We start from the raw sequence: 21,989 nt of genomic DNA on the forward strand, positions 1-21,989 counted from the left end.
TGAATCTAACAAGAATACGGGAAATATTCATCAAGATGTAAATGAGTACAAAGTACCTATTTACTTCTCAGTTACTCAACTCACACCAAAAAATATTTGTTAATGTTTAAAGCCCATGTGTACTTAATGGTAGACTCAGATTTCCAACATGTGGCACAGTCATTAAGTTGCATGGTTGAGGAAACACAAACTGCAACCAAGATTGCATTCAGAGATTAGCTTCATTCTAACGCTGTTTTGAACCGTCATGGGAAGTATTTTACATTGCCAGACTGCTTCAATTTTAGAAGTAGGACAAACAATCAAATGCAAACAGAACTTGTGTTTAAATAATTTATTTGTATTTTTTTGTGCTAAATTATCTGTAGCACAAATTATTAATTCTGGAAATAATGCCTTTGTTTTGTCTTGAACAGGACAATAAGATATTGGTTAGCAACAGGAAAGAAACTGTAATTCCTCACCTAAAGTCACTGTTACATAAAATGAACAAAATTAAATTAAAATGCTTCAGTTATGTGAGGAATCCACATGAACATACAGTATTTGTATGAGTTCACACATTATATTAAAGGCTGAATCACAGTCACCAGTTTAAGTAAATAATAATCTAAAAAAAAAAAGTAATAATGGACAAAACTGAGCATAACTTTTTCTAATAAAAGTTATTAAGTTATATATATATATATATATATATATATATATATATATATATATATATATATATATATATATACATATATATATATATCATTTTATTGAAATGCAACTCATTTTTAGCATGGTAAGTATAGACATATTGAAGGGGGAAAAAAAGTACTGTCCTGTTTAAACTTGCTCTAGAAGTGACTTCAGTAGTATGTGTGACATCACATGAAATTTGAGACTGTGGTTGTGAACAGCCCTGCCTTTCAGCCCTTTTCCTCCTCCACACATGTGCTTTCTCCCCCTGCTCACTTGCTCCCTTCACTGGATCTCTAGTGTCCTCTTTACTTTTGGCTCTTCTTTTGGTTTCTTCTCAATTAGAGTGACAACAAACTTTTCAACCAAGAAACCTTCACAGATTATGCTTTTCCATTTCTACATTTGAGAAAACCTCAACTGCAACTTCAAAAGGTAAAAAAAAAAAGGTAAGAGGCTTTGTTTTTACAACTAATTTGGCATGGTGCACGGGCCATAAAACAAACTGCTGTTCTTGAAAGGAAGGGCTTGGACTTTACAAGCGCATATACACCTTTTAAAAGTGTTATCATCTATTAGCATACTTTTCTGTTGCTCTGTTAACTGTCTGTCTGATCGGGTTGTACTAGTAGAAACTAAAAGAACAGCCACAACACCATTCTTTTTCTGTTTGTTAAAAAGAGCAGGGGAAATAATAATAAAAAAATACAGAATATATGGAAATTTTTGAAAGTGATGAACATTTTTATAATATACTTTAATTCACACAGAGCACTGTCAAATTTTGGTGTCATGTATTAAAAATGCTGGATCAGAGCACAAGATTAAATCAGCCATGTTTCTTAAAAAAAAGAAAAAAAAAAGAAGTGGATTCATATATAAATGGCTGTCTAATTTAAACACAGTCCTGTTCACTCTGGCACTCTTCTAAAAAAATCTAAAAAATTGACGACCTACATTCTGACCCGCTTGCACTTATGCCACCTTGGCTACTAATGTCTTTTACAGGCAAGGGAGAAGAAAGCTTAAGAGATCTACCACTCAGTAAAGGACACCGTTTTTTTTTATACCTTTAGACAGTCCTCCATAGGTTTACATAGTCTAATTCCTCAAATATTTGTGTCAAAAGCAATAATTTCCTTCCTGTTGTTGTTACTTCACACATATTCACTGCGCTCTTGGAACCATTTTGAATAACTTGAAGAACAGCAAACACACTTAGTACTACTAGTGAAAAGTGGCCTAACATCCAACAGATTCTAAAACACACTATCTACTTTACTGAGGGAGTATATGGATAAACTAAATGACCTCTAATTAATTAAGTTTATGTATCACTGTGAAAAAAGTTGCCCCAAGGCAATGTGAATAATTTGATAGAATGAAACAGTGAGGCGTAATTTATATTGTTTGGGGGTGTAACCACAAGCCACAAGCAAAAACACTGTACATGCTGGTAGCACCCACGTTAGCAGAGCCCATGTGGAAAAGAGCATAAACAGAGCCTTGTGTTGTTTTAGCAAACCAAAACATAGTGGAATTGTGTGGTGATTGTGTAATTTGTGTTACATGGATTTATTACACATTGTAAGTTATCAAGCATTGTGTATTGAGGAAATTGTATAGAACACAGCGTACATCCTAAAACTGTCAGAGCACACCACTATTATCAGGGGAAATGACTGTCAAGTGGAAACCACATGGAATGTGGCTAATTTTGTTGGCTCTCAGGGTATAATGCTCACACTGAAGTTGTAGCCACCACAATTGATTTGTATCAAATGGCTTCCTCAGTTACACAGAGAGGATGTCCCGGTCATAGCCAACCTCCTCTGTTGTGTCTGAGGAAGTTCAAGGGATGGAAAAGGAATATGAGGTACTAATAGATAAGTCAACATGTAATCAACAATAATGTCTTGAATGCAGTTAGCACAACTCGTGCTGTTCACTCACATGTTTGATCAAAATGAAAAAGGCTTGCTTTGTTTTGTTTTTTTTTAATCCAGCCCACTACAAGCAGTTCATTTTGGTTTCAGGGAAACATGTCCAAATATTAAATGCAGAGGGCATGTTCATGGATTATCTGAAGCATGTATATGTCTGGGGCCTTGTGATTCAGTCAAGAGAAAAGTGACAGTATTGCTTGGGTACAGAAATTCAAGAATTCAAGTACAGGCAAGCCTAATATGTTCTGAGCGTGACATAAAAAAATTGTGTAGAATTAAATACTTATGGTTTGCCATTCATTAGTCTTTTATTGTGAAGCTTGTGCTTGCATGACAAGAGGAGCATGAGATTCTGTAGAGAAATAGTGAGATGAGGAAAGAAAAAAAAAGACTAAGGAATGTTAGTGAAATGGGTGGAGAGCTCAGAGTTGTTTAACTTGAGCAGCAAGTGTGGAGTGTGGAGCGTATCATACACAAAGTAAGCACCTCCCCTTATGACTTAAAATACGGGTTAAAATAATGTCTGCTCGAGTCAACAGAGCTGAACATAAACATTGTGGTTCTTAGCAACAGTTACATATGAATACAGCAGTGAGCACGTGAAGTACCCAATTTTCTATGCAAGACAGTTTGTAGTGATTATGTAATTATCTCTTATCAGTGGATGCAAGCAGGGGTTATCGCGCCCCACACTTACATCAAGTCTAACGCCCCAGTATGTCTTCCAAACCCCTGAACATTTAAACAGAATGTTAAGAAGGTTAAGTAAATAACATTGATTTCAGTCAGACATTTGTCCCTCCTCATTGTTGACTGATTTTTGGGGCTGCAAGGTCTTATGATGTCCAGTGACATGCAGGCTGTGAAAAGAAAAAGAAATAACTTGCCTCAAGGGACCATGGGTCTGGACTAGGTTCCTTTTGCTTATGATCAGTGAGGCACTGGGAGGAGGGGTGAGAAAACAAGAGTAGTCTTGCATCAGAAAAGTTTTCCTTTCCCTTTACTCCTCCTTTCCCTTCGCTCCTCCTCCTGGTGAACGGAAGAGACATTTTGTGGTTGGCATACGTTGAGATTAATGACAGATATTTCCATGAGATTTTGAGTGTTTTCTGGTTCAGATACAGTTTGAGTTTCAATGGTTCTTTGTTCTGTAAATACAATCCAACTTGCAGAACTAATATATATTCCAGATATTTTGGAAAACTACACAGCACAGTCTGTAGGTAATTTGACGGTAATTATAGTAGTAGTTATTTTGGCGTTTTACCTCAGCTCATTACATTTGAAATGAGGTTTAACTCAAAAGATATAGGTGGCCCATATAGGAAACAGCCTTTTTCACCCCAGGGGGCCAAGACGGGGGCAAAATGGCTGCTGTTGTTTTTTTTTTTGTTGGCCCGTTGTACATTTCTGCTTTGTTATTTTAAGACTATATGATATTTTATTGGCTGTGTATGTTATTTGCATCAAGAATCTGTTGCTATTGTCTCTAAACATAAAGCTCAATTACATGTCTGTAACAGTAAAGCAGGTCATAATCATCTAAGAGTTGGGATTAAGATTAACCTGTATCAGTGTGAGGAAATGTGCTAAAATGAACCCACTGCACCTGTGTGTCACGTGCATGTATGGCTGCCACTAGATTCAAAACACTTCACCTTATCTTTCAGCAGACCAATGGCCTGAAACATACTATTAACATAACTATAGTGTATTTCAAGGACAAAAAGTGCAATGTCCTTTATTAGCCAAGTTAGTAACCAACTTGGGCATCGCTGAGTACTCACATAGACAAGATGAAGGCTAAAGGCAAAGGAAATCAACAGGAACTGGAAAATGCTGCATTATAGACCTGGTACAGCATCACCAGGGCAGATAACCAGCGTCTAGTGATACCTGTGGGTTGCAGGCAGGTAGTCATTCACAAATAAGTACTCAACATGACATTTGTAATGATTATATTTGTTTATTTAATTAATTATATTAACCTGAAATGAATGGACTATGTGTACTAAGAACTGGGATTATCATTACCCTTAAATTAAAGCTAGTCACAGCCTTCATAAAATTGAAGGTTGAAATCTGATTGATTCTCTGCACTTTGTGTATACACCCTTCCGTGTGCCAGTTTTCAGCTTTTGAACACTGACACAATGAGCATTTGGAATTGGATCTAGTGCTTGTGGTTGGGAGGTGGCTTTATGTAACAGAGAGAGAGAGATTTGGCCTTGGAGCTTTCAGTTTCAGGTCTGTAGGTGTGAAATGGATGAAGAATAATGCTCAATGAGCTTGCCAGGGGTTTGAAATGTTTACCTAACTTGATATACTCAAGCGTAACAATGAACAGGAGGACTAGAAAAGGATGATGTGCTCTTGTACAGCATGACTACTGTGCAAAAAGAGCTTTCGTATAAAGAAAATTGTGATGATATCAACAAAAACTGCTTGTTATCTTTTAAGTTATACATTTTAAGTTCTAAGTTAAAATAATAAGTTATCTATCCGCATATGAAATTTGAGCTTTCTCGTTGTCTCGTTGTTGTGGAGCACTCAATAACCAAACAGGCATGTAGCCTCAGGACATCTTTACAGCCTATCGGAACTCCCAGCATAACATAGCCAAGTATGTGGGACATCCCAAACCACATACTTTTACCATCAAAAAAATCATGTTACAACAAGAAAACAATAAAATACAGCTGACAGGTTATGTCATAGTTTATTAATTTATTTAGTAAAATGAATGTTTAAACCATATTTTGGTACATGTCTGTCCTTTCATTTAAGTGAGTAGTCATTGGTGTGCAGTGCTTACATTTTGGAACAGTAAGACTTAAATTGAATTTGTAAAAAAAAAAAAAACATTTTTACCTCTGAACAAAGAAAATCTCTGAGAAAAATGGTACAAAGAGGGATTCCCTGGCATTTTGTTTTGCTGTGTTAGAGGTGCCCACAAATAAACCCACAAGTAAACCATCTGTATAAGCAAAGCCTAGTAGCCTTTGAAGGTCCTATGTGTTGTTGGGTTGTCACCATTCTAAGACAGCTTCAGTGTGTTATATTTTTGCTTTTATTCACCCTGACAGCTTATTGTTCTGTGTATTTATTGTCTTGTTCTTCATATTTATTGTCCTGCACTCATCTCACACTGTTGCGTATTGCACTTTTTGTAGTCTTATGTACTGTTCTGTGCTGCACCATCGTCCCGGAGAAACAACATTTCGTTCCAATGTATACAAGCTATATAGAGGAATGACAATAAAAGCCCACTTGACAGCTTCTGCTAAAAGCAAACCCCACGGATTCCATAGCAGGTTTGAGGAATTCACACTTCTTCACCATAACATACTGTATATCTTTCAGCAAAAATTATTACACATTTAACTAACATAAATTACTAATGAATGTCTGGAAATTGGATGGGGCATTGATGAGACCAGATAGCATATAATTGTGTTTAAAATGCTATCTGCTGGTAACAAACATAGTCTTACATTCTAATTAAATATGGTACACAAGTGTAATTTGTTAAACACTGTTGCTCCTGCTCACCTGTTCTATGACTGCTACTACTAAGGTAATAGATAACAATTTTTAGTTATTGCATTTAGACCCTGATAGTCAATGCATAGTGAAGTCTGTCTGTTCTTTGTTTTCACTGCAGAATTTTCATGCTCTGGTAAGTGAAATCCTCTTCCCCCAGAGAAAGTTCAAAGTTCAACTCCAGTGAAGGAGTAGCTGAGTTGCTGTTTATACTTATTAAATACCTTGCAGAGGTCCTGATATTTAAGGGCAATGAGTGCATCTGTACTGATTTGATGCCTTTGTGTGTGACAGGGTAACAGGATACATTGCTTGATATAGAGAGTAATTTTCTTACTCTTCCAAGAACTGACTGTATCATATGTCACTAAGTAGGGATATCCTAAAATAGTCTGATACACTCATGGGTATCACAAGCAAAGACAGTTTTTTTTTTTTTTTGTGTAGTAGATTTTCAGCTTGTGATTGTTACGGTGGACATTTGCAGCCTGTCAGTGAGTATCTAAGTGAAGGAGTTGCATGTAACTGCAGTTCTGCAATCTTCCATTAGTCTAGTAAACAGCAAAACACTAGAGTGATCTACTTTCCAGTGATGAACAAAGTCTATCCACTCTTGCTGGGGAGCTGAGGGCATGAGGTGCATTAAGGGCCAAACAAAGACATGCTCAATCACTTATGTTGGTCTGTCTGAGATACATGGTTTTCCAGATATTTACCTTTGTTTATATTCATCTACACTCAGTTATTAAATTACCTGAGGAAATGGACGGTAGGATATACTGTTTGAGGGAGAGGGCTTATCCTTGACAAACAAGGGTTAAGGGCAGGTTGACTTCATACACTAACCACAACAATTGTTCTAAACCCAGTTAGGAATAAAAATTGGGGGTAAATTTGGGTAGATCCCTAACAAATTTCACACACATGTGCAGCCAGATAAACTGACTAAGGAATTGGATATTAAAGTCTCACTGTTTTGTGTCTGCAGAGTAGTTGTACAGTTTCTGTTGTTCCTGTCAAGAATTACATAACAAAGTTTGTAAAATGTTCTGAGCTTTGCTTTAGTAGAGAGTGATAGGTTAGGCTTTTAATGTAAATGACTATGTGTTGTGAGTTTCACTTACTATGCTCCACCTGGAGTTCATGTCCATGTAACTTTTTGCAGATCTATGTTTTCAGCAAAGTCTTTTGTAATAAGGTAAGGCAGGTAGAATCAAGTCTAGTGCCATGAGAATGGAAAAAGGTCAAAACAAAGAGAGAAAATCACCACATAGCAGACCCTAATGGGTAAATCCAAAAATAAAAACCAAAATAATGGCACCAGAAAAACACACACACAAATGAGCTTGCTATAGGTTGCTAAAGGTAGTTGGCTATGGAGATAGTGGGCAACATGTAATATGTTTGAACTGAGCATATTATTATAACAGAGATAATTAATGATTAAATAAAATCACATAGGAAATATTGTTATGCTAGTTTTAGTAATACATGTAATACACATTCACTGTTGCTTTAAATCTATGATATTCCTATAAAATACTTCTATTATGTGGCACTATAGTTTGAAATATTTGAAATGAAATCTAATCACTAAGGCAAAGAAAAAATCATAACCAAATTTGCATCCAAAATTGTATTAATTTTATATAAAACTATCTAATATTTGCAGAAAGTTAGTTTATTACTAAAGATTTACTTAACATTTTTTTTGAAACAGAGTCTATAATTCCTGAAATAATTTGCTCTTTTTTCTGCTCTATCTGCTCCTGCCTTAGCAAGCATTCTAATGTCTATGAGTCATGAAGCATAATATTTTTATAGCTGAACCTGTTACTGACCTTGCAGTAGGAATTCCCAAGATATATTTAACTTAATTGAACACATGCTACTAGATTTATAATCCATCTGGTATACACTTTATTTGCAGTTTGACTCTTTGCTGTATAATATTCTAGGTATTCGAGGCATAATATTCTTGACCATATAGGAATATATGAAGAATTTTTTTTCCCTACTCAAGATGTTGAGAATTCTAACATGAAGCTCATACAGACAGGTGGAAAAAACAATAACTCTGTTTTGTTGTGGAGGCATATTTCTATGGGGAGCCACTTGTCCCCATAGAGGAAAGAGTCAGTGTAAATCAGTACTAAGTTATTCTGACTAATCACTTTATCCTAAACATTTCCAGGCTGATGAGAATGGTCTCCAGGATAAGAATTCCCCATCCATAGGGCACAAGGACTCACCGAGTGGTTTGATTAGTATAAAAATGACGTAGATCATATGCTATGAGCTTCACATTCACCAGATCTCAACATAGCTGAACACCTATGGGAGATTTTGGACCATGCTGTATGTTAAATGCTTGATGTTAGACAGCGGTCTTCACCACCATCATCAAAATAACAGCTGAGGGAAACTTTTGGAAGTATAGTGTTAATCCCTCCAGTATAGTTCCAGAGACTTGTAGAATATATTGCAAGGCATGTTGATTAGTTCTGAGCTGTTCTGGTATCTTGTGGTGACCCAACACCTTACTAACACATTGTTATTTTTCCTTTAATTTATCACCCATATGTACATTCACATGTGTGTATATGGAAAGACAAGCATGTGAAGGGTCATGTGTGGAAAAAAAGGCACTAAAGCAAAACTTATCAAATGTACTAGACATCAGTCTACAAGGCAGAGATCAGAAAAGTGTGTGGGAGTTACAGCTGGCAGGCTTGTCTGGACAGCCTCCAAACTTTCGGCTTCTGAGCCACGTAGCCAATTCGAGTACGGGGAAAAACAGTAGACTGTGTCTGAGTATAAATTTCATATTAAATAGCAATGTGTTGTATTGAGTTTTCCCACAGCTTTTCACAACATCTAACCACCACAGAGAGAGAACAAGTATTACTTTATTCTGCATGGGGACAGTGTGTGTTTTTATCACCTGCATTAAAAATAAAACTAACTGTAATAGACCTCACATGCCACTGCTTGTTCAGCCTGGGAATGACACATGTATCTCAGCAAATACAACAAAAAAAGAGTTTGGACATTAAGCTCACCAGTGTATGGAAATTCTTAGGCATGAAAAATAGGCTGTAACCCATGCTCAGGTCTTCTCCTGAAACATGAGCTCTGATGAACCAATCAAATTTTGGAGAGTGGGAAAAAAGCCACATGGAGCTCAAGTTTTTTCTTCGACTGCCTCCAGCTTGAGAACTTGTCCAGTTCTTTGCACTTAACTTGGTAGAGACACAATAAAAAGAACATTAATGTCATTAATCAGCTATGTAACATTTTCCAAATGGTATTAATAATTATGTTTAATGTGTTTTTGTTGATGTTAAAAATAACTTGCTAAAAGAAAGAAAGAAAAACTAAATGTTTCCTGTATTGTTGTTTTGTCTTTCAGATCAACACTAGGCATTTTTTTTCAGACCAGCTTTACTAAGACTTATTTCACTTCTCTGTAATAATACACTAAAAGATACAAAGATGGAACTTCAGAAACTATCAAATGGACACCACCAGGAATTCCAGCCTCTGGAAGATGGGTATGTGTCCTATTTGTTTGCCCATAACCTGCTAACACCTAAAAAAAGCCCCAAAAACTTAATGACTTGTTGGAAAACTTGAAAGCAAAATTTAAGCATCAATATCCAGAACTAGGGCAGTGTAGAAATGGTCACATTATGAACTACATTAGCAAAGTAATACAATGCCACTGTATCTCTCTGTATCTGTATCTGCTTAGTGCTCCAAATATTTGCATCTGTATCTGTATTCAGATTTAAACCCGAAGTAGATGTGGTCTAAACTGGAACGTGATTTCTTTCTTTCTTTCTTTCTTTCTTTCTTTCTTTCTTTTTCAATAAAGATGTGTGTGGAACTGTTTTTTTAATTCCACACGGTTATTACCTTTGTTTGTACCAGTCCACAGCATTATCTAATGAACTTAGTTAGTTCTATTTCCCAAAATATAAACAATCTAGTGGCCTTACCAGGCCCACTGCAACCCTGACAAGGCAATTACTAAGGATGAATGAATGAACTTTAAATGCATCACTGTAAATACATTGTTAATCCAAAAAGAAGGATTTAGTAGAATAGCAACAAAACATCTGCATTCCAGCTTAATGATCAATGATGAATTGATGCCAATGGTTTTTCTTCTCTTTCATTTTTGGAAATATGCAGTTTCTCACCAGAGCAAGAACAGTTTTTACCACATAAGAACAACGGGAAAAAACCCCCTCAGTTTACAGATGTAAGTGCAGAAAAATGTATAAAGCTGTACTCAGTATAATAACATGGATTTATACAATATAACAGTGTAACTCACATATACTCACCATCCTGTCCCTTGTCTGTATGCTGCAATTTCCTGCATGTTTTTGACACTGTAAGCATATTATCTTTGTGTCTCTGGCAGTTTGAAGGGAAGACCTCATTTGGAATGTCTGTGTTTAACCTCAGCAATGCCATCATGGGCAGTGGAATCCTGGGACTGTCATATGCCATGTCCAACACTGGCATAATTATGTTCCTGTGAGTATGTCACACTGCATCACCAGTGCACTATTGCTTCAGCACAGTATCACAACATGCTGCAAAATACTGTCACATTGCTTTGAATTTCACATGGCTTACTGAAGTCAGACTCAGAACACACACAGTACACAACTAGGTGTGCTCGTATACCAGCTAATGGAGGCCGCAGTTGTATATTTCCCATGTTCCTGCATGCAACTTATATATTTCCCATGTTCCTGCATGCATAAGACAGGACGTAGAGTGTCCGAAGCTTTTAATTTTAGGCAACAGGTATTTAGTAGCGCCTTGTAGTGTGTAGTGCACTCTTAATCCAAAATGAAGATTACCAGACACAAATTTACTCCTACCAGTAAGAATGTACAATCTTCACTTCAGGTATTTGCTGTTAAATAACTAGGTCACTGTGAAATAGGAGGTTTGTGTGCTGAACTGGTGAGTAGCGATAATGAAGAAACACAAGGTTCCCAAATCAAATTGCAGCATTAAATATAGCAGCACAGTTGGCAAGGTCTCTACTGTAGGTCTGCCTGTTGGAAAGGTTGCAGTCATCTCACACACACACACACACACAAAACATTTTGCCCTACTGGTAGCACATTCAAATACACACACTGCAGTACAGTACAGTAATTTGTATTCTGTTCCAATTTTTTTTACAGGTTCCTGTTGATGTGTATTGCTATTCTTTCATCTTATTCTATCCATCTTCTTCTGAAGAGTGCTGGAGTTGTTGGTAAGACAAGGCAATAATAATATAAGGCTGCACTCAAAGAAATTTTACCACGCCTCAAGTTTTGCACAGAGTTAGTTGACTACTTCTGTCTGTGTGCAGGTATTCGTGCCTATGAGCAGCTTGGCAAGAGAGCATTCGGTCACCTGGGAAAAATACTGGCAGCTATTGTCATAACAATGCACAACATTGGAGGTGAGTTAGAGAACAAGAGTTCATATGAATTCAGATGCTAAGTAATTTATATTACTTTCCATTATAGACTGATGGCAAAGCTTTCTGTTTTTAAAGCATTGGTAATTTATGGTAACTGAGACCCTTCAAAGAGCCAGCTCTCTGAAATCCATGGAATAAGTCATAAAATGCTTCATAGATTCCCAGTTCATTAAAAAAAAAGTACAGCCAAAATAATGACAGAAGAAATATTTTTTCAGCCACATGATATCAACATAAACTTGACAGCCCCTTCAAGATAAATCTACTTTATGGTTACATTGCTAAATCTTGTTATTATTACTTTTCTATCCTGCTGTAGCAGGCACTAGAGTCAAAAACTCTAGTGAAATCAACTAGAGTTAAAAAATATTCGTATCAAAAGAGTGGCCTTCAGTATGTTTGATCTATGAGGCATGCTGAAAGGACACATGTCACGTCTGATATGGAATGGCAATATGCTTATTTATGTTGCATATCATCCCCAATTGTTCCCAGTCCCAGTTCCCAGCCAAGATTTTGGTCATTCACCCCTTAAAATTAAAATGTCACTGACAGTCTAGATAAGGTAATGACAAGCTGTATAGATGTACACTATGAAGTGTTGTGGTACATTGTCACTGTTTACGTCAAAAATGTTGCCAGACTGGGCAGGACAATGGCTTACAGTGCGTAGGTGGGGATGACTAAGAAATTTTTTTTTTTTTTTTAAATATTAGGCTCAGTTAAATGTGCACAATTCTATTTTGGTTATTTACTGGGCCATATAACTTTTTATTCTTGAACTTTACACTCACAGAACATGTTTTTTTTTTTTTAAATAAAATTAGATTTAAGTAAGAGCATTTTTTTTTTTTCTATTATTTATAGGCCTATTTATTTGTTTTTAAGTTATTATTTTTGAGAGTTATGGAATAAATCCATTCAATTCAAGAGAGCCTAATAATATAAGAACTCAATACTAAATATACTAACTTTGATAATGATAACAAAATTTAACAATCAGGACACCAAGCTGTGGTTCAGAGACCCCACTTTGTGAACCATGGCTCTATAAAAATTCCCAGTGATCCAGACATATATTATGAATAATGATCAAATCTACTTACTCTTATGAGTAGGTGGATTATAGCACAGAGCAATTTCTTATTATTTCATTTTGTTACATCTCTCTCTATCTGCTTGTGTTTATTTCAGCAATGTCTAGCTATCTCTTCATTGTGAAATATGAGTTACCTTTGGTCATTCAAGCATTTTTGGGTCTTCATCATAGCAACGGGTAAGATGCAAAACCAACTTATTATTGCTCATAGTGAAAATGTTTGCAAGATTAATTAATGTAGCTGAGGAAGTGCTGCTGGTACCTATGATCTTGACATTTATTGAATGGATAGTGTTCTATACAGTTTTGTTGTCACTACATCACTACATAAAGTGTCATGGTCTGACATTCGTCATACTGTGTCTGAAATAAATACACAATGGATTATATCATTTTGCATTTCTGTTTATGTAGACTAAAAACAGGTGATTTATGGTAGCACAAGCTCACATATGTTACTGAATAAAACTATGTTAATGGCCCTGAAAACAAAATGGGTTGGTAGTTAAATTTTCATACTGTTTCACCTTAAAAAGCAACAAGATCTAAACAAACTTTAGGTTACAGTGTAAGTTTCTGGTTTTAAATTCATTCAGATTCATTTAATGCTACATAAAAAATAAGGCTACACTCAATTTGCTAGTACTTTTGCTAATTAGCCCATGCACCCAAGTCACATTAGCATGAACAAGCATGCGGTAGTCTATTAACTCCTCAACTCCCAGCTTTTTATTGAGTTATTCATGTTAAAGTTTATTATTCATTAACTACAGTGAAGCTAATAGCATAGGTATGTAGCTATGAAAGTAGGAAATGCATCAGCTTCTGGGAGTTTAAGGGATTAAATAAGGTTTTGAAAGAATTAAACATTAGAGTATTTTATTGTAGTATGAACTTTCAATACTTACTATATGTAGTTCTAAACAACCTATTTGATTTTTATCCAGACAGTGGTACTTGAATGGCAACTATTTGATCATCATTGTGTCTATCTGTATTATTCTTCCACTGGCCATGATGAGACAGCTTGGTAAGTCTATTATTAACTTAAATAAGTTTATTAACTCATATTCTTGTATTTTTAGATTTTTAGCGTATTCATCTCTCCGCCTATAACACCCAGCCACACATATACACACACACACACACACACACAAATGGATCATAAGCTCTCTAAAATTTTTATTTAAGGCTATTTTTTATATAAAACGGTGTAACGAGGCTAACTCAAAATTTAAGAATTCAGTACATCAGTACTTCTACCTGGTCAACTCTCACATCTCACCACCTGTCACTGTACACAACCTTAGGGTAGTCCTGGACAACCAGCTGTCCTACTCACCTCACATCACTTAACAGACTCGCTCATGCAGGTTTCTCCATTACATAATCAGGGGGATTTGGCAGTTTCTATCCACAGAGGCCACTTGCTCATTCCATTGTCATTTCGAGATTGAACTACTTCCACATACTCCTGGCAGGTCTGCCTCTGCACACCATCTGACCCCTGCAACTAATCGAGAATGCAGATGCATGACTTATTTCAACCTCCCCAAATCCTCCCATACCACCCCATTTCTACTCCACTGGCTTTCTGTAGCTGCCCACATCAGATTTAAAACACTGATGCTTGCCTACAAAGTGGACCAGCACCCATCTATCTTAACTTAGTTAAAGCACTAAATCACACCCTGATCTGCACCATGCTCCCTCTGAGCTTCTAGCACTGCTCGATTGGATCCACCATCTCTCGGGGTACAAGAAACAAATGCATTAAAGCTCTCCTGGCACCCAGGTGGTGGGAAGAACTTCCCCTAGCTGTCTAAAGACCTGAGTCAGTGTATGTCTTCAAACAAAGACTAAAGACATACCTCTTCACCAAGCATTTAAAATAGTGGTTTGTTAATTAAAACAAAAATCCTCGTCGTGTATAGTTTTCATACTGTACTAACCTCCATAACAGGGTTTTTAGACTGATGGTACTCTTAGTCCCTGAGTACTAAACACTTCTGTAAGTCACTCTGAATAACTGCCATAAATGTAAACATAAATGTAAATGTAAAATATCATAGGTCAAATTAATATTACCGGCACAAAATATTTGTAACATTTTACCACTAACGTAATGTTACACTTTATTCTGTTATTCAAATGCTTTAAAATTCAAATTGCTGCCATTTTGCTGTCTTTCGTTGCTCTGGGTTGTTAATAAAAATGCCTTTGTTGTACAAGAGCCTAATACAAATATAAATACAAATACAAATTGCAAATTCAAAAGACATGAGAGAGAGAGAACTTGCTTGAAGTAACGTTAAACTAAGAAAGATTGACATTAACCTCTTCCCCACATCTCTGTCATGAATGTAGTATTTCTTGTTTATGATGAATTGTATTTCTGATTGGCTGGTGATGGTGAAATACATCTCTCTGTGTGACAAATTTTTGATTTACGATCACTTTACGTGCTACGTATTACATACCTTAAGTGTCTCTGGTGCAGCTGAAATTCTGCACCACCCTGCTCTCAGCATATGGTTTCCAAGTATTTAGTAACATATGGTTTACACCCTGAATTAAGTTCAAAATTATGTTCGTATGGTGCAACTGCCTGCAGAGCAATAAATAGTTTGCTTTGTAATTATGGTAAACCATGCAGAGTAAAATTCTGAACTTCACCTCCAGGAAGCCTGGAATGCAATGGTGAGAATTATTTTTACTTCCCTGTGGATTTCACAAGAAAGAATTTTGTGAATCCTGAAATACGACTAGACAAACATGAATTCAGTTCAGTTTTGCACACATGAGAATCATATTCATATGAAGGAGAGCAAATAAGAATATATGTAGCATACTTCACATGGAAAAAAATGTATATTCATGTATATTACTACATATCCAAATTTGAATGAATATAACTATCCAAATAGGAACGAAAATTCCAAATATATTTAACATATGTCATCATATGTAAAACATATATAAAATATGTAATAGTGTAATTGTTTTAGATTTCCTTATACATCAAACTATCTAAATATATTATATATTATTTCAGCATTTGAAAAAGACATGTATATTTTCTTTAGATTTGATTTAGATTTGTACTGACTGCAGCTTTACTGTCTCTTTTCAAAAGGTCTAGTATCTTTTGAGAAAACATAGAGTTGAGAAATAAAAAAGTAGCGAGTTCATAATAGTGCTATGAAAAGTACCTAATCAAAATAAAGCAGAACAGGAGAATATCAGAGAAACAGAACAGGAGAATATCAGAGCATGGGCCTACATGCGGAATATCACTTCAGCAATGAATTAGAAGTATATAAGCACACATAGTGAAGTTTAATACGGTTAATGTAAAGTTGTGGCATGTGTGTCTGTAGGGTATCTGGGCTACACCAGTGGTTTCTCACTGACATGCATGGTTTTCTTCCTCATCGCAGTGAGTATCAAATGGGACAGAAAAGTCATGCTTCTTTCACAGGATTAATTTAAACCTATATACTGTACCACACTGCATTTCAGCAGTACAATTGTGTAGAAATTGCTTAAGTGGTTAGCATTAATTTAACTGCTACAGGAATTCTGAATGTTCTGATTCGAGAGAGTTCAAATTGCTTTACTTTCACTGTTACTCAGTGTCTTCTGTTATCAATCATCCTTCCCCTCTTTCTCTCTTTCTTCCTTATTTGTCTCATTCTGATCTAGGTCATCTATAAGAAGTTCAACATCCCTTGTCCTCTGGAGGATTTCAGCAATTACACTACAGTCAATATCACAAAAGAAGAAGAATGTGAGGCCAAGTACTTCACTATCAACCAGCAGGTCAGTGAAACAGAGCTGTCTCCTCTTCATCTGTCAGAGGTGGATATAATCGTGACAGATCTATCAAAGGTCAAAGGCTATCTACAATATTTTAAGAAAAAGTAATCCAGTATGGTAAATCTTCCGGTCATCCAGGTCATGTTACCATGTCACTGGTGGCCTGACTATAGTGACAGGTGACAGATGCTTTCAGATGAATTCTCTTGGACTACTCCATTTATACTTTACTCCCTACTCTCATTACCTTTTTTTCTTTATATGTTTTGCAGACGGCCTATACAGTTCCCATTTTGGCCTTTGCATTTGTGTGCCATCCTGAAGTGCTGCCTATCTACACTGAATTGCGCAAGTATGTTTAGGAGCACACGTTGCAAATGAGAAAATATGAAGAATTTCAAATATTTGCCATGTGAGCCATTTGAGCAAGTAGATTTAGTGGCATATGACAGACACAGTTTCATAAATAAGTTATTTACATTTATTCTTTATTTTGGATATAAATTGTTTTCAGGCGTATTTTATGATAATTTAGCATAACTTATTAATAATATATAAATTTCCTCTGATTCTTTAACAGCCCTACTAAGCGACGCATGCAGGCCATCGCCAATGTATCCATCCTAAGCATGTTTGTAATGTACCTGCTGACCGCAATCTTTGGATACCTCACCTTTTATGGTGAGCCTTCTATATCTGAACTCACCATACTTTATATTTATTTGTGCACTGCGTTATCCACAAACCATTCAGACATTTTGTTATGTGTGTGGTGGCCAGGGAAAATGTGTTTTGGCCAAAATATATATATTTTTTGCCTATTTCATACTTGGATATCTCAACTTTTAAGAACCCATGAATATATTTCACTATAACGACCTGGAAATATCATGATGCAAACAGTCGAAAACCTTGCTATCTTAGTATGATTTCCTCACCCAGTCAATTTCATGCTTTGATCAACTTACTGGAAGCGGAAATAGAATTGTTAAATGCAAATTTTCTCCGTTTTCAGACTTTACCCCTAACATTACTTGAGGTTGTTACATGCAGAAGGGAAACATATTTCAGTTTAAGGAAACCTGTAATTTTGTATGTATTTCACCATGTGAAGAGATTTCCCAGGCTGCCACACATATTTCCAGTATGTTTTGGTCTAAACTGTCTATTTTATGTGATTTACATGTTTTAGGCTTTTCGTCGTCTAAAGTAAACTCTTTTTTCTCTGTTTGATCTGAACAGGAAACACAGAGCCAGAGCTGCTGCACACCTACAGTAAAGTGGACCCACTGGACATACTGATCCTGTGTGTGAGAGTGGCTGTACTGGTAGCTGTCACACTGACTGTTCCTGTGGTGCTCTTCCCGGTAACAACACTTATATAAAATTTCTTGCTATTTGGACACTGTTATTCACTTTTCTTGCAATAATGTGCCAACAACAGTCTGCAGACGGTGATGACAGGTTTAGGATCACCGTGCAATGAAAGCACTCTGTTTGCTATAAAGCTTCCACACATTATTTAAATCTTGGCAGTTGACTGACTAAACCACTGATCTGATGTGGTGTGGTACTAGTAAACTGAGTGTAGCCTTCAGTGATTATTGTCCAAACACAGCACAACCCAAAGTGCAAATATAATTTGCCAACTATTGCAATTTATGAATAATTAAAGAATGACATATCATACTTTTTATTTGTTTATTTAATGTTGTGGAAGGTCACTTGTGGAAAGAAGTTAGTTTTTGTTATTACTTACATTAGCAGCTATAAACAATTGTTCCCTCCTTTTTTGTCTCTTTGGTCCAGCCTCCTTTTAGTCTCTCTCTTGAAGTTATAATAAGACAAAAGTGCAGCTTGTCATGTTACCTAGATACATCAAAGTCCTCTGTCCTGAAGATTTTCTTTTGTTGAAAAACATAAAGTTACAGCCTTACCTCTGATGCTTATAATGTGCTGACACTGGAGACTCCTTCCAAAAATGCTCAATAAACATCTCCTCATAGAAAACTTCACCATACCAGCAATTACACGCTTTTAAAAAACCTGTTTATGTGGAGCATCTGCCATGTTATTATAGGAACAGTACTATTGTCAGAGCTGTGCTGTTACAGAAAATGAATCAACACCTTCTAACCCATAACCCAGAGTGAAGCTACAGTGCTGTGGTGTAAGGATTAATAAAAGTCCACTTTTTAATATCTGTGCCAACTTTTAAGTAATGTCAGTTTTCAGTTTCAGTGAGCCAAGTGATCAAATCATGATCAATCTTAACATATGAGCAGTGATGTAAATATACGTATGATTTTCATTTAGATTCGGCGAGCTCTACTGCAGCTGATTTTCCCAGAGAAACCTTTTCACTGGGCTCGTCACATATCCATTGCTGTGGGCCTCCTCTTTGCTGTCAACTTGCTTGTCATCTTTGTACCCAACATCCGAGACATCTTTGGCATCATCGGTACGTACAAATTTTCTCTTGGATCGCAATAACGTACATCTATCTACAGATGAAAGAACTAAAGTTCAGACATTGTCAGAAAATTCTTGTTTCTTTAGCTTTGATCAAAACTAAATCAATGCACTGCCTAAGTGAAAAATTTTGTCAAGTGAATGCTGTGTTTCCTTGTCTTCAGGTGCCACCTCTGCACCAAGCCTGATCTTCATCCTGCCGGGTCTATTCTATATCCGCATTGTCCCAGTAGATCAGGAGCCATTGCACTCAAGAGCAAAAATTCAGGTGAGTTGAATGATTAATGAATAACAAACAGTTATGAATGGATTTCAATGATACATCTTTGAGAACTGTCCATATACTACCTTTTTTTCAGGCTATTTGCTTCACAGCCCTGGGTTTCATCTTCATGTCTATGAGTTTAACTTTCATAGCCCTGGACTGGATCAGTGGAGAGAACCGCAGTGGTGGGGGACACTAATTCCCAACCACAAACACAAGGGGTCCAGTATGCTCAGCAGAACACCATCGAGTTGTCCTCTTCTCTCAAACCCAGTTTTGGAAACAGAGAGAAGAGCATAAACAAACAAACAAACAAACAAAAAATCACTGATAGGCTGGGCCCATCTCGTCTCTGGTCCCTTCCCTCACTGAGTGAGGGTAGGACCTGCTTCCCACCATATTTCAAATTAAATAGAGGAGTGTTTGTGGTGGAGGATCTTGGCCGAACATGATGACATCACGCCCTTCCGAGGCAGTAACATTCAAGATCCTGAATGCAGTAATTTGCTTTGACAATCCACAGAGATAAATGACAATTAGGTTTCTGATTGCAACTGCTTACAGATGCGAAATTCTAAAAGTTCTTTTGCAGCATCTGTAAGAGAACCCAAAAAAGCAGATGTGATGGTTTATTTTGTCCCCTCAATGTAAACAGGAAAAATCCATGTTTTGTACTGCAATCCAAAACCTGATTGATTCTGTTCAATCTTGGTTTAAAGGCAAATAGATTTATGCCATGCACATATAGCAGATTATTTCATTATGTTGATCTGCTACACTTCACTTTTAGGAGAAAACCTTATCCAAGTTTCCAAAGCCCGGTTTTGGTAAAGGGTGAAGTTTTTACACTAAGTCACAAACCGTAATACCTGAATGTTGAAATTGGCAAAAACATAAAAAAAAATACATATTGCTATGTTAAAGCCACTTATAAGCCATTTATAAATCAGTGGTTTATAAAGACAGTTCTATTAACAGGAAATGTATAGCATAGCTATTCTTATTATATAACTTCTTTACAGTATTTAATGTGCCAAGTACAACTGGCATTACCTCAAACAATGAAACTGAAATAACAAACAAACAAACAAACAAACAAAAACATCATGTGCCTTCAAAACTCAGGGTATACACCTTGATCCCTGAATCTTTTTTTATTCAATGCTGGGCCTCAGATTGTTGCTCTCAAGTCCCTGACTGTGGTTTTAAAGCAGAATAGACAAATTAGAAAGTATACTGATTAGTTTTAATCTTTTCAAAATAGCTTTTTGTTTATGCATGATTAAACTTCATCTGAATAACAAAGGTACAGCAGATTAGAACCTCTGTAATGGAACTCAATGCTGAACTAATAGCTTCAGAGGAAAATCATTCTGTCAGTAGAATTAGAGCAAAAGCTCCATCTGTATTTTTTTTCCACAATGAATGAGTGAAGCTTGATAATTGAGAGCTCATTATGTGCCATCGGCTATCATGTATTTATTAGCACTTCTACTGTGGCCTTTTGTTTTAGGTTGATTTACTTTTTTTTTTTTTTTTTTGGTGCCACAGATAAAATCTCCACAAATTTCCAATGTCAAATAATAAGAAGGAAACCAAAAAGAGACATTTTTTAATCACTTAATTTTAAGCCAATATGACAGTGCAGAACAGGCTGAATTAAGTTTTAAATTGTTTTTCCTCTGAGTCTAGAGGTTACTGTGAAACAGTGTCTGTGAAATATGTTTTCAAAAGCAGACTAATATCCATGTCCCACATATATCCACATATACACAGGAGAAAATCTAAAATATTCACGGTTAAGATGAGACTAATCTGCCTATTTAATGGATACAAGGTCCTCAAATAAAGGGTAATATTTAGGGAATATTTGCCATTTATTAATGACCTCTTGGACACCTCACTTGGCATTTTTAGCCAACAAAACATCATCCCAATATCTCCTACAATCAGCACATCCTATTCCTCATTCAGTAATAAAGTGGGTCAGACTATTTCATACTCAGTTTACAGTGTAGCTGAGGCACATTGGACAAAGCTGGTGTGGTTGTTGGCTGTTAGCTGTGCATGCCAATGTCACTGTGAACTTCACAATTTACAACCTGTGAATTTGACTATTTTACATTTAGCTTAAAGATGCAGTCTAACTTGATCTGTTAGTTTTTACATTATTTTGCGTGGAATGAAATTCCTCGTACATTCATGTAACACAAACCGGTTTCTTGTTTTATCCCCCAAATCTGAACTGTTGCTGAGTGCATACTACTATTCATGTACAGTAGTGTTGTTCTTCATGTTCTTTCAACAGTTTTGCATCTTCTCTGCTAGTTTAAAGAAGACGGTGCTAATGTTTGATGAAGTGACACAGAATTTTAAAAGGATATCCAGTAACACCAAAGATACTTTGCCGCTGATGAAGTTATTTCATCAACTGTTTTTTGTTTTTTGTTTACTGAATTGGCTGTTGTCTTGGTCATTCTTACAGTTTCCAATAAAGATGAATTCTGTATGATATGAATTTTTTTTGTTTGCTTTGGGAACTTAAACAAGTTATGCCATGCATAAGTATTCATTGAAATGAACTTAGTTGGGATTATCATGAATCTACTCAAAATAGCCCATAATATTAAACTGTGGTAAAATCAATATACAGTCAGGTCCATA

The 21,989-nt window shown here is 36.1% G+C and overlaps 1 protein-coding gene across 2 annotated transcripts; it reads left to right on the forward strand.

The window, feature by feature from the left end:
- The first annotated feature begins 930 nt into the window (after positions 1-930).
- slc38a5b (solute carrier family 38 member 5b) lies at positions 931-21,837 on the forward strand. 2 transcript variants are annotated; one of them, XM_053235899.1, is made up of 16 exons: positions 931-1,130; positions 9,583-9,724; positions 10,368-10,437; positions 10,603-10,718; positions 11,384-11,457; positions 11,557-11,649; positions 12,865-12,946; positions 13,717-13,799; positions 16,150-16,208; positions 16,475-16,591; positions 16,861-16,940; positions 17,169-17,269; positions 17,831-17,955; positions 18,905-19,049; positions 19,225-19,328; positions 19,420-21,837. In XM_053235899.1, the coding sequence occupies exons 2-16, from the start codon at positions 9,666-9,668 to the stop codon at positions 19,522-19,524; spliced, it is 1,413 nt and encodes a 470-aa protein (XP_053091874.1). In that variant the 5' UTR covers positions 931-1,130; positions 9,583-9,665; the 3' UTR covers positions 19,525-21,837. The 2 variants fall into 2 exon arrangements, with proteins under 2 accessions (XP_053091874.1, XP_026772886.1); XM_026917085.3 differs by having other exon boundaries at positions 931-1,116.
- Positions 21,838-21,989: the final 152 nt, after the last annotated feature.

Source organism: Pangasianodon hypophthalmus, chromosome 8 (genome assembly GCF_027358585.1).
Source record: "Pangasianodon hypophthalmus isolate fPanHyp1 chromosome 8, fPanHyp1.pri, whole genome shotgun sequence".
Taxonomy (NCBI): domain Eukaryota; kingdom Metazoa; phylum Chordata; class Actinopteri; order Siluriformes; family Pangasiidae; genus Pangasianodon; species Pangasianodon hypophthalmus.